At 42.2% G+C, this 12,159-nt stretch overlaps 1 protein-coding gene across 2 annotated transcripts; it reads left to right on the top strand.

Moving 5' to 3' along the window:
* Positions 1–5,706: 5,706 nt before the first annotated feature.
* On the top strand, positions 5,707–10,717 carry lrrc42 (leucine rich repeat containing 42). Of its 2 annotated transcripts, none has more exons than XM_035799324.2 (7): positions 5,707–6,449; positions 6,622–6,753; positions 7,506–7,624; positions 7,886–7,971; positions 9,299–9,412; positions 9,704–9,788; positions 10,081–10,717. In XM_035799324.2, exons 1-7 carry the CDS (start codon positions 6,037–6,039, stop codon positions 10,428–10,430), a joined length of 1,299 nt encoding a protein of 432 aa, XP_035655217.2. In that variant the 5' UTR covers positions 5,707–6,036; the 3' UTR covers positions 10,431–10,717. The 2 variants fall into 2 exon arrangements, with proteins under 2 accessions (XP_035655217.2, XP_035655216.2); XM_035799323.2 differs by having other exon boundaries at positions 5,715–6,449; positions 7,503–7,624.
* The last annotated feature ends 1,442 nt before the right edge of the window (positions 10,718–12,159 follow it).

Here is a 12,159-nt window from a genome sequence, read left to right as displayed (position 1 = left end):
TGACAGTAATAAAAAAAAAACACATTTGAGATGCCTATTTCTGCCCATGCAAATTTGGTGCTCATTTCTCTAGTATTTACAGTAACAAAAAATTGGACAATTAGCTTGGAGCCAAACCTTGGACTGTAGCCCCAATAAGGATTAACCACAATAGTGGTGTTTGCGGTTTGCCTTCAAAATAAAAGTTCCCCATTGAAACTGATGCAAATTGATACAAATAGTGGAATAATGTCACATTTTGGACTAGATGCTAAACAAGGTTGGAACGTTGTTATATACAGTGGGGCAAAATAGTATTTAGTCAGCCACCAATTGTGCAAGTTCTCCCACTTAAAAAGATGAGAGAGGCCTGTAATTTTCATCATAGGTACACTTCAACTATGACAGACAAAATGAGAGAAAAATCCAGAAAATCACATTGTAGGATTTTTAATTAATTTATTTGCAAATTATGGTGGAAAATAAGAATTTGGTCAATAACAAGTTTATCTCAATACTTTATTATATACACTTTGTTGGCAATGACAAAGGTCTTCACAAGTTTTTCACACAGTGTTGCTGGTATTTTGGCCCATTCCTCCATGCAGATCGCGCCGAGTAACAGGAATGAGCGCTGAGTAACAGGAATGAGAGCTGAGTAACAGGAATGAGCGCTGAGTAACCGGAATGAGCACTGAGTAACAGGAATGAGCGCTGAGTAACCGGAATGAGCACTGAGTAACAGGAATGAGCGCTGAGTAACCGGAATGAGCGCTGAGTAACAGGAATGAGCGCTGAGTAACCGGAATGAGCACTGAGTAACCGGAATGAGCGCTGAGTAACCGGAATGAGCACTGAGTAACAGGAATGAGCGCTGAGTAACCGGAATGAGCACTGAGTAACCGGAATGAGCGCTGAGTAACCGGAATGAGCACTGAGTAACCGGAATGAGCGCTGAGTAACCGGAATGAGCACTGAGTAACAGGAATGAGCGCTGAGTAACCGGAATGAGCACTGAGTAACCGGAATGAGCGCTGAGTAACCGGAATGAGCACTGAGTAACAGGAATGAGAGCTGAGTAACAGGAATGAGCACTAAGTAACAGGAGTGAGAGCTGAGTAACAGGAATGAGCGCTGAGTAACAGGAATGAGCACTGAGTAACAGGAATGAGAGCTGAGTAACAGGAATGAGAGCTGAGTAACAGGAATGAGAGCTGAGTAACAGGAATGAGCGCTGAGTAACCGGAATGAGAGCTGAGTAACAGGAATGAGCACTAAGTAACAGGAATGAGAGCTGAGTAACAGGAATGAGCGCTGAGTAACAGGAATGAGCACTGAGTAACAGGAATGAGAGCTGAGTAACAGGAATGAGCGCTGAGTAACAGGAATGAGCGCTGAGTAACAGGAATGAGCACTGAGTAACAGGAATGAGTGCTGAGTAACAGGAATGAGCGCTGAGTAACAGGAATGAGCACTGAGTAACAGGAATGAGAACTTGTGTGTGATAACTGGATGTCACAGAACTTCCTTCAATTAAACAAAAGATAAAACAGGTCATTCTATTTGGCACAAGATATCTTAGTCTCAATAGCAATATAAAAGCAGTAACCATTGTTTGTGCGTGTATGTGGCTCCTGCCTCTGCACAGTATGGGTTCTCCATCTTCTTCTACAAAAGGCAAGAAAGACAACAAATACTAAAAGATGAGCATATTCCTTCAACAACAACAAAAACCTTCAACATATTCCTTCAATAAAAAAAACTAATTTGGGAGAGTAATAACCCCCCCAATTAATGGTATTCTGCTTCAGACAGGGAATTTTTACTCGGATTAAACGTCAGGAATTGTGAAAGACTGAGTTTAAATGTATTTGACTATGATGTATGTAAACTTCCCACTTCAACTGTACACTACCATTCAAAAGTTCGGGGTCACTTTGAAATTTCCTGTGGCCCCGTCCAACGATACCCCTGACATGGCCAATCAGGTAGGATATAACCCCACACACTTTGCCAAAGCACAGCCCCCACACCACTACAGGGATATAATATTATATATTATATTATTATTATATTATTATTATTATTACCCAACAGACAAAGCTGAAAATAGCCCACCAAGATCTCCTCCACTGCCTGAGGGGGCCTAAACCGGACAGGAAGATCACATCAATGACTCAACCCACTCAAATGACGCACCCCTCCTAGGGATGGCATGGGAGAGCACTAGTAAGCCAGTGACTCAGCCCCCGTAATGGGGTTAGAGGTATATAATCCCAGTGGAGAGCGGGGAACCGAACAGGCAGAGACAGCAAGGGTGATTTGTCACTCCAGTGCCTTGCCGGGCCAGACTACACTCAATCATAGAACCTACTGAAGAGATGAGTCTTCAGTAAAGACTTGAAGGTCGAGACCAAGTCTGCGTTTCTCACATGGATGAGCAGACCATGCTATAAAAAATGGAGCTCTATAGGAGAAAGCCCTGCCTCCAGCTGTTTGCCTTGAAATTCTATAGCGTACGTGTAGGTATGTACGGCAGGACCAAATCAGAGTGATAGGTAGAAGGAAGGCCATGTAACGCTTTGTAGGTTAGCAGTAAAACCTTGAAATCAGCCCTAGCCTTAAAGGCATACACATCTCACACAAAACCTTGAAATCAGCCCTAGCCTTAACAGGAAGCCAGTGTAGAGAGGCTAGCACTGGAGTAATATGATCAAATGTTTTGGTTCTAGTCAGGATTCTAGCAGCCGTGTTTAGTACTATTAAAAGTAAAAACTTTAAAGTTTGGCAGGTAGCCAAGTAGCAACAAACAGCACAGCAGCAGGGAGACAAGTCCGGAAGTCACGATGTCACAATATACCCTTTAATTCTTGAAGAAAATCATTTGTGAACGCCTCATGAGCTTTGTCCATCTGTCATACCCCATCAGAACTCAACATATAAGCTTATTTTACTGCATTGTCTTACAGGTTCAGTTTGTGTTAATGTTATATAACGACTATATTATATCAATTGATGACTTTCAACCTCCCTTTGGAATTCCAGTTTGTGACGCTAAGAATTTGTATAGTTTTTAAAGTAGGCCTATAACATTAGAAAGTATTGTTATTTTATTCTCATTCAGGATGGTCTTATTTGCTGTCATGATAATGATTAAAGTTCCATTTAGAAAAAGTGTGTCTTTCCTTGAATGTTCAGGAACTTTAAGATTTAAAGTCGATATCGTCGTCATGTTCTGATTGATCTATACAAAATGTATTTCCATTGTTAGAGCGGTCACTCGAATATCTTGTCAATAAAATAGATAATCTTTGGACCGCTACTGATTGAAAAATCCATCTCGACATTAGGATGTTTAAGAGTCTTCTTGGCAACAATTATCCACTTCCTCTACTTCCATATGAGTTGGTACCCAGAGAAACATCACAAATTCCCCCATCTGTTTCACCCTATACAAGCACTGCAAAACCTCATACAATAGATCCTGTCTGCTCTGGGACACACATGACTTTAAGCTCATCAGTGCTGTACAGGAGTCAGAGCAGATGACTACCCTGTCTGGCCACACCTCCTCCACCCACTCTGCAGCCAATAGTAAGGCCAACGACCTCATTGTGTAAACAGATAGATGATCCGTTGCTCCTTTTGCCACTGCCACATTAAACTCAGGAACACTGAAACCTACTCCTGCCCTTCCTGTTTTAGGGTCCTTAGATCCATCTGTGAATATATTAAAGAAAGCATAGTTACTGTGTTCTTAAATGTTCACTTACAACTGAATCTACTCCTTCCTCAATAGCTCTTAGCCTATCAAGCAACTCTAGGTCTATCCCTGGTTGAGGGAGAAACCAAGGTGGGATAGCAGGAAGAACCACAGAGGGGTTAAACACCCTCATCTCTCTCGCCGTGCAATTACCTATCCATCCAAAGATTGTATTCAGATTTTGTTCATGTTCCCAGCACTCTAGGAGGATGTGTAACCTCGTGTCCTTGTAGATTTACGTAATATGTCATGGCTTGCTGTTGTCTTCTTAACCTTAATGGCATCTCTCCCAACTCGACCTGCATCGCTGCCACTGAAGAGGTCCTAAGTACTCCACAACATATTCTTAGGGCTTGGGGCTGGATAACATCAAGCTTTTTTAAAGATGTCTGAGCTGCTGATCCATATCCTATACTTCCATAATCCATTGATGACCTTAGAAAAAATAGATAAATAGATGAAAAAAAATGTAAGTGGTGGTGCTTTTCTCTTTTTTTTTTGTTGGGCTCCTCGAAGTGTGGGTTTGTGCTCCCTGATTAACTCCAATTTAAGTTGTTGGCCACCGACAAGTATTGTGATTCTACATGTAGAATCGGTAGGTTCGTCACTACTGGATCGGCAACAATGATGTATATAAACCCCGAACTGCTAATGCGAGGTATTGGCCATGGAGAGGCTTTGAAGCCACCGGTCGGCCATATTGGCTCTCCTCAGTAGGAGCAGTCCTCCATAGCAATGAATGGAATTCTACAGTATTTCAATTAAATGTTTCAAGGACAAAACAACATATATTTTTAGTTGCTGTAGTGGGGACGGTAACATTAGTACAAAAAAATGTGTTTATATAATCATGTTTATGTTTAGCTTACATAATATAGTTTAAAAGTATGCATTAAGGTGTATGTTATATAACAAACGTGTTAAAAAACGAATGTAGACATCAATAAATGCATTTCTATAGCTATATATACATATACATACAGTACCAGTCAAAAGTTTGGACACACCTACTCATTCAAGTTTTAACAAATAATGTTTTTACTATTTTCTAATAGTGAAGACATCAAAACTATGAAATAACACATATGGAATCATGTCGTAACCAGAAAAGTGTTTAACAAATCAAAATATATTTGCGATTCTTCAAAGTAGACACCCTTTGCCTTGTTGACAGTAATGCACACTCTTTGCATTCTCTCAACCAGCTTCATGAGGTATCGCCTGGAATGTGTTTCAATTAACAGGTGTGCCTTGTTAAAAGTTACTTTGTGGAATTTCTTTCCTTCTTAATGCGTTTGAGCCAATCAGTTGTGCTGTAGGTGTGGTATACAGAAGATAGCCCTATTTGGTAAAAGACCAAGTCCTTATTATGGCAAATAAGCAAAGAGAAACAACAGTCCATCATTATTTTAAGACATGAAGGTCACTCAATCCGAGACATTTGAAGAACTTTGAAAGTTTCTTCAAGTGCAGTCACAAAAACCATGAAGCGCTATGATGAAACTGGCTCTCACGAGGACCGCCACAGCAAAGGAAGACCCAGAGTTACTTCTGCTGCAGAGGATATGTTCATGTTTTTGTGGCAACACCCCCATCACTGTTCCTCATCCCTGATCGAGTCCAATGTTCCTCTTAATTTTCATACATTTTCTTTTGTAGATATAGCAAACTTCACTTGAGGTCATGTTTAGCTATATTTCCTATTCTCAGTTATATTTTTAAAAAACGTTATAAAAATCTTTCTGTTTGGACGTTAAATGACGAGGCAGAGGCATTGATGCGAGTAACCAGTTCAATACATTGCAACACTTCCGGGTATCGCAGTAATTAACGTTTACCAACAGGCGGCATCGCTGTGCCATCTTACACCCATAACACTTTTTTTCCCCAATGACTGTCTAATCTTTCAACTGACTTTTTTTTAACCCTATTACTGAGTTTATAATACAACTTTAGTTTATAGTTAAGTCCTCTTTTATTTGTTGTCTTTAGTAACTTATCTCTTGTCTTTTGTGAGTTTTGTTGAATGTTGAAATATTGTTGTACTAAATTGACGGAGCAAAATATATATGTTTTTCTTCGTGGATTGTAGGTTATCAACGTGAGGGACCTTTATTGTGAAGGACGAATGAATACCCAAGACGTCGTTTTAGACAGGCCCAGTTCAGCCAGAATTATTAACGGAAGCTGGCGGCAGAATCGAACATCTCCTTAGTTAACACGACTTGATGGTTAGCTACTGTAGCTAGATAAATGGTGTGGAAAGACGTTAATTCGTAGTAAAGTCTTATAAAATGGGCGACCTTGACTCTGGCATAGTATATGTGCGCGAGAGAGGACAGCTTCGTCGCGTCAATAACATTGTGCTCGCGGAGACGAAGCCGCCTTCATCGTCATCATCATCATCACACAGAACAACAAACCCTCTGGCGTTGAAAAAGGAGCACTTCGTCTTCACCTATAACAAAGAAGGCAGTTTGAAGTACACTGCCAAATCCCTCTACGACATATCTCTGCTGTTTGTGGCGTACAACATCAACCATGTCGATTCTCTCGAAGGATTTCCTGAACAAGTAGGGGACAGACTCTTCGCCGCCGCGGAGGAAAAACAGATATTTTCAGATCCTGATGCAGCCCCCAAGGCTCTGCAGTTGTTCAGTGATGCATACGGGGACATAGTGCTCGGGTCACTTTGTTTACGGCATAGGTAAGGCAGTATTGGCAGGGGACAACGCTTGGTTATAAACACCTTCCGTGCCACATTGTAGTTAGCCTACATACCCCACCTTGTAGTACAACCAACATTATGTAACCTTCAACCTACAGCCCATTGACAGTTCATACATGGGCTGGCTGCCCGTTGCCTTATTTCCGTACAGGTTTCCTTTGCTGTCTGAAAAGCTGGAAGAGATAAAAACGTTTCATAGTCTGAAGTGCCTGGATCTCTTTGGCTGCAGACTGGGAGACAGCCACGACATCTTCCAACATCTCACATCAGATGCATTGTCCAGGTAGGAATATATTTTGTTGTTGTTCTGTGGTACAGTACAATGCCTAATTAATTCACTGAGGCTGAGCTGCACCTGTGTCATTGACCCTGATGTGTCTTTAGCAGGCAGATTTCAAGTGGTTCTGGGTGGTGGTTCGCCTAACCATATTGGGCTCCCGAGTGACACAGCGGTCTAAGGCACTTGCATCTCAGTGCTAGAGGTGTCACTACATACCCTGGTTCGATTCTGGGCTGTAATCACAACCGGCCGTAATTGGGAGTCCCATAGGGTGGCGCACAATTGGCCCAGCGTCGTCTGGGTTAGGCTGTTGTAACAGTATAACTTTAGACCGTCCCCTCGACCATACCCGGGCGCGAACCAGGGACCCTCTGCACACATCAACAACAGTCACCCATGAAGCATCATTACCCATCGCTCCACAAAAGCCGCGGCCCTTGCAGAGCAAGGGGAACTGCTACTTCAAGGTCTCAGCAAGTGACGTCACCGATTGAAACGCTATTTAGTGCGCACCACTGCTATCTAGCTAGCTATTTCACATCCGTTACACTGTCATTGTAAATAAGATTTTTTTCTTAACTAACTTGCCTTTTTTAAATGAAATAACCCCCAATCGTAACCTCAACCAATTTAGGTCTCTAGGCCTAAGCTTTTGATGTGTGTGCTGAGTATCCACTTCCTTGTAAAGTTAGTCCTGTGTCTGTCTCCCCATCAGCCTGGTCCAATTGTAGTTCTCCTCTCCTTTTTCTCAGTAGCCTGGTCCAGCTGTCCCTGGGTGGTAACAGCCTGTCAGACCAGGGTCTCCAGAGACTGACAGCCCCTGTCAGGATGATGAGGAGGGGGCTGAGACACCTACAGATACTGGACCTGTCCTGTGAGTAGTCTGTTATGGGGGCATCTCAATAGTACAACATGGCATCCTAGTCTCATCCTTAGTTATTTGCACAGCTAGGAAGGAAATCTGAATCGTGAAAGCAGATTCTTCTTAGGGATGCCATACATGTTTTGTGATTTTTAATCTGTTATTTTCCAGCTAGTGAAGATGGGAGGGGAGACAAGGTCAGGAAGTCTTAGATTGTCCAGGGGACACACAGCATAGCTCTAAACCGGATGTTTACACTTCTCTTTCCAACAGACAACCCGATCACTGAGAAGGCAGTTGGATATCTCACATGCCTCCCAAAGTTACAAGGTCTTGATGTATCAGGAACTAACATAAAGGTGAGAAGGTTTTGACTCTGTACTTCTCCCTGTCACAAGACCAGGGTTCCAGACTAACATTTTCCCCTGGTGGTACTGGTGCCTCAGTTGGGTGGCACCAACCAATGCACGTAATATAACATTTTAGTATATAAAGTAATTTGGTGCTTTATTAAAAAGTGTAGTAGACTACAATAAATACATTTTGTCATATTTTCATGTTGTGATTTAAAATATTTGAATGTGCAACATAATCCAGTGATTGTCATACATTTTGACTTGACAAATTAGACTATTTGTTATATTTTACTGTTAAAATAGAGCTCCAGAAATGTCTGTAATTATTATTATTATTTTTGGTTCAATAGAGATGAATTAGCCTGCATCTTAATGCGCACTAATATTGTAGACTAATTATAATTGGGGCTAATTCACCATCTGATTAAGTGAAAACTCAAAGCACATTAGTAAGATCGCTGACGCTAACTCTAAAGATATTACCCACTGCTAGTAGCCATGTATTCATCTAACAGTACATTTTGAATGGCTCAAAAGTTGTAGCCTATTGCCCAGTGAGGCCTATGCATTCCCAGTGAGGCCTATGCATTCCCAGTGAGGCCTATGCATTCCCAGTGAGGCCTATGCATTCCCAGTGAGGCCTATGCATTCCCAGTGAGGCCTATGCATTCCCAGTGAGGCCTATGCATTCCCAGTGAGGCCTATGCATTCCCAGTGAGGCCTATGCATTCCCAGTGAGGCCTATGCATTCCCAGTGAGGCCTATGCATTCCCAGTGAGGCCTATGCATTCCCAGTGAGGCCTATGCAGATTTCACATGGTCCGTATCTCAAAGCCATATCAAATATGTTGGTTGTAAAAAATAGTTGCTATTGAGAGCTGAGTAAAAAAAAGAACCTACAGAAAGCTGAACCTCCTTTCTTCAACGGTGACAACATGATAGCCGTGTTTTCCGTAGGATAGGATTTTGAAATGTTATACAATCAGAACACAGAGCATTTTATTTCCCGGGAGAGGGAGCGTGGCTCGCTCGGTACACAGCAGCAGGCCCCAGTGAAAAGGGACAGACAGACACTTTTTCATTACAGGAATAATGTACTACTTTACTCGTTTGACCAAATCCATGTTTTTAGCTTTCTATAAAATAATATGTTTTTGAGTGAGGTGACCGTGTAGAATGTGCGTCTGGCACCGTCTGGAGCCCTGCACCAGACCATAGCTAAGATTCTATTCTGACCCCTTTGTTTCCAATCTGTAACATGTCTTCCACAAGATGGCACCGCTGATCGCTAACAGAACTGAGGGTGGAATGTATACTATTTGATTCCCAGGTTGGCCCGTCATTCAAGCAGTCCGTGAGGAACACCATGGGGTTGGTCCTGTCTGAGAAACTACTGGAGGCCTTCGACCACTCCTGTTGTAAAACACAAGGCTGGGCAGAACAGGTAACACTCCTGTTGTAAAACACGAGGCTGGGCAGAACAGGTAACACTCCTGTTGTAAAACACGAGGCTGGGCAGAACAGGTAACACTCCTGTTCTAAAACACGAGGCTGGGCAGAACAGGTAACACTCCTGTTCTAAAACACGAGGCTGGGCAGAACAGGTAACACTCCTGTTCTAAAACACGAGGCTGGGCAGAACAGGTAACACTCCTGTTGTAAAACACACATTTATGGTACTAAAGTCGTTTATTGATAACTTGTTTTATTTGTATGGCATGTATGTTTGTGACAGGTAGTAAACCGGTGGGAGTTGAGTGCAACAGAACTGCCCAAACTAAAGAAGATCCAAGAGTCAAGAACATCAGCTATTCGCTTTTGTAAGTGTTAACATCCTTTTGTATATACATCAGTATTTTAATGAAAGACCATTTTAAAGCTAACCAGGTCGGGAGCTGTGTGTTCTTTAGCCCAATCGGATAGTCTTAGCCATGCCATACATGTCAGAGGTTAGGGGAATTGGCTATAAGCACATTCCTGATCTGAACCAGGCTATTTTCTAAGCTTGTCTGTCTCTGCAGTGGCCAGTTTGGTGCTGTTTTTATATACAATATATGGCTGTCAATACAGGTGCTGTTGTTGTAAACAAGACAATTACTATTTGCTCTTCAGTTGGCAGAGAGAAGTATGTCAGAGGAATCCTGAGCGCATCACCTCTGATCCAGGACAAAGAACAAGACAAAACCAGGGAGAGGATACATTTGTATAAACCAGCAACAAGCACACACACACATCAGACCCAATGCACAGGGACTAAAAGCGGACAGATTAAGCACTCGTCACTCGACAGCATTGAAATCGCAGGGTCCACCAACGGACATGTAAAACCCTGTTCACAGAACAAGAAGAGGCCTCGTAAACACCGGGTCGGGGACAGTGGGCATCACAGCCCTCCTGTTAAACGTGCTTCTTCATCACCAGCTCTCACAGCAGGCGATTTGGATCTACTCAACAGTTACTGATGCTTCTTCTCCTCCGTAGCTGAGGTCCACAGTCTCCAAATGTGTGGGTGTGTGTGTGTGTGTGTGTGACAATGCAGTGCTCAATTTGAACTCTTCCTGGTGTCATGCATCCTGTAGAGTTCAGGTTCCACCTCTAGGTTAGCTTTGGTGGGTTTTTTAGTTTTTGTTAAGTGGACCCCAAGCACTCCTTAGCTGGAGGAACATTTAGAGTGTTTTCTTCGTCAATCTGCTGCTTATTTACGTTTTAAACTTTTTACAAATAAAAGTATATTGTTTTATTATTGTAACTGTTCCAAGATTCTGATCATTGGTGTGGATCCGGTCTCTGATGACAGAATGTTCACATGGCCAGGGTACACACCTTCGATTTGGTTCAGAGATTAGGGGATGGATGTGGCAGTCAGTCTAGCATAGGGTGACCAGACGTCCCCGTTTTCCCGGGGACAGTCCTTGTTTTTGGTGGCCTGTCCCCGGCTGGAGCTGTCCCCGTTTTTTACTGTGCGTTAAAAACAGACTGCAAAGTGAAATAATATTATACGTGTGGCAAGACCGGGCATCAGAGCCTACCGGTTGACGTCTCAATCGCGTTGTGCTTGTTTCGTCCAGCAGAGGGGGCTGCTCACTATAGTAGCTTCACGCACTCTTCTTCTAACTACTTGCTCGCGCTAGTTGTAGAGAAAACTGCTGTGGAAAACTCGGCCAGAAGCTAAAAAGTGTCAAGTGAGTCCACAACATCACCACAAACAAACAAAGTTACACTTGTTTTGAGATACTAGCTAATGATGTTATAATGTCACTATTATATAGATAGATGCTCTGCTTTATACGGTTTTAAATAGGATATGCTAGCTAACATGAGCTATGTCGACTAAGTTATCTAGCTAGCTAAGTTAGCCAACTACTGTCATGGTAACTAGGTTAAAAAAAAACGTTCACATGTAAACATGCAGTGGACGGGCTATTTTGAACATGTGATTATATTAAATTCATGCACAATTATGAGAATATGTATTTGTACATTACAATTTTAATGGTTTGGCATTATAAGTAGTGTGACATTTTAGAAATAGAAAGAAAGAAATATGCCATTTAGCAGACGCTTTTATCCAAAGCGACTTACAGTCATGTGTGCATACATTCTACGTATGGGTGGTCCCGGGAATCGAACCCACTACCCTGGCGTTACAAGCGCCATGCTCTACCAACTGAGCTACAGAAGGACCAGATGGATAACATTAGCATAATGTTTTCTGTTAGAGTGGAGAGGAGGAAAGGTAAAGAAATGATTACAGAGCCTGCCAATTTATTATTGCAAACCATTTTTTTATAGATAAAATACAAAAATGAGGCAAGCAATGGGAATCTGTTAACCAAATTATTTGATCTAATAGTGTACTATTTATTATTAAAGATTGGAGAAGGAAAAATGAAGGGAGTAAAAAGAGTGAAGAGAGGAGAGGAGTGAGGTGGAAAGGTGAAGAGCAGGAAGACGAGTGGAGAAAGATTGGAGGAGAAGTAAAGGAGAGTAAGAAGAGTGACGGCACAAGGAGAGTGAAGAGCAGACAGGAGGTACAATGGCTCTTTCCCAGAAACGGAAATGCCATTTTAATGATAACATGATGAGAGAATTTCCATTTATACGCTCAGGTCAAGACGATAGAATGGTTCACTCTGCACCTTTTGTAATTCCTCTCTTTCTATTGGCCAGTGGGGGAAGCACAGCAGTGGT

The sequence above is a fragment of the Oncorhynchus keta genome, chromosome 23 (genome assembly GCF_023373465.1).
Source record: "Oncorhynchus keta strain PuntledgeMale-10-30-2019 chromosome 23, Oket_V2, whole genome shotgun sequence".
Taxonomy (NCBI): Eukaryota; Metazoa; Chordata; class Actinopteri; order Salmoniformes; family Salmonidae; genus Oncorhynchus; species Oncorhynchus keta.
Note: the sequence above shows the minus strand (reverse complement) of the source record. Positions and strands in the feature narration are given on the sequence as shown.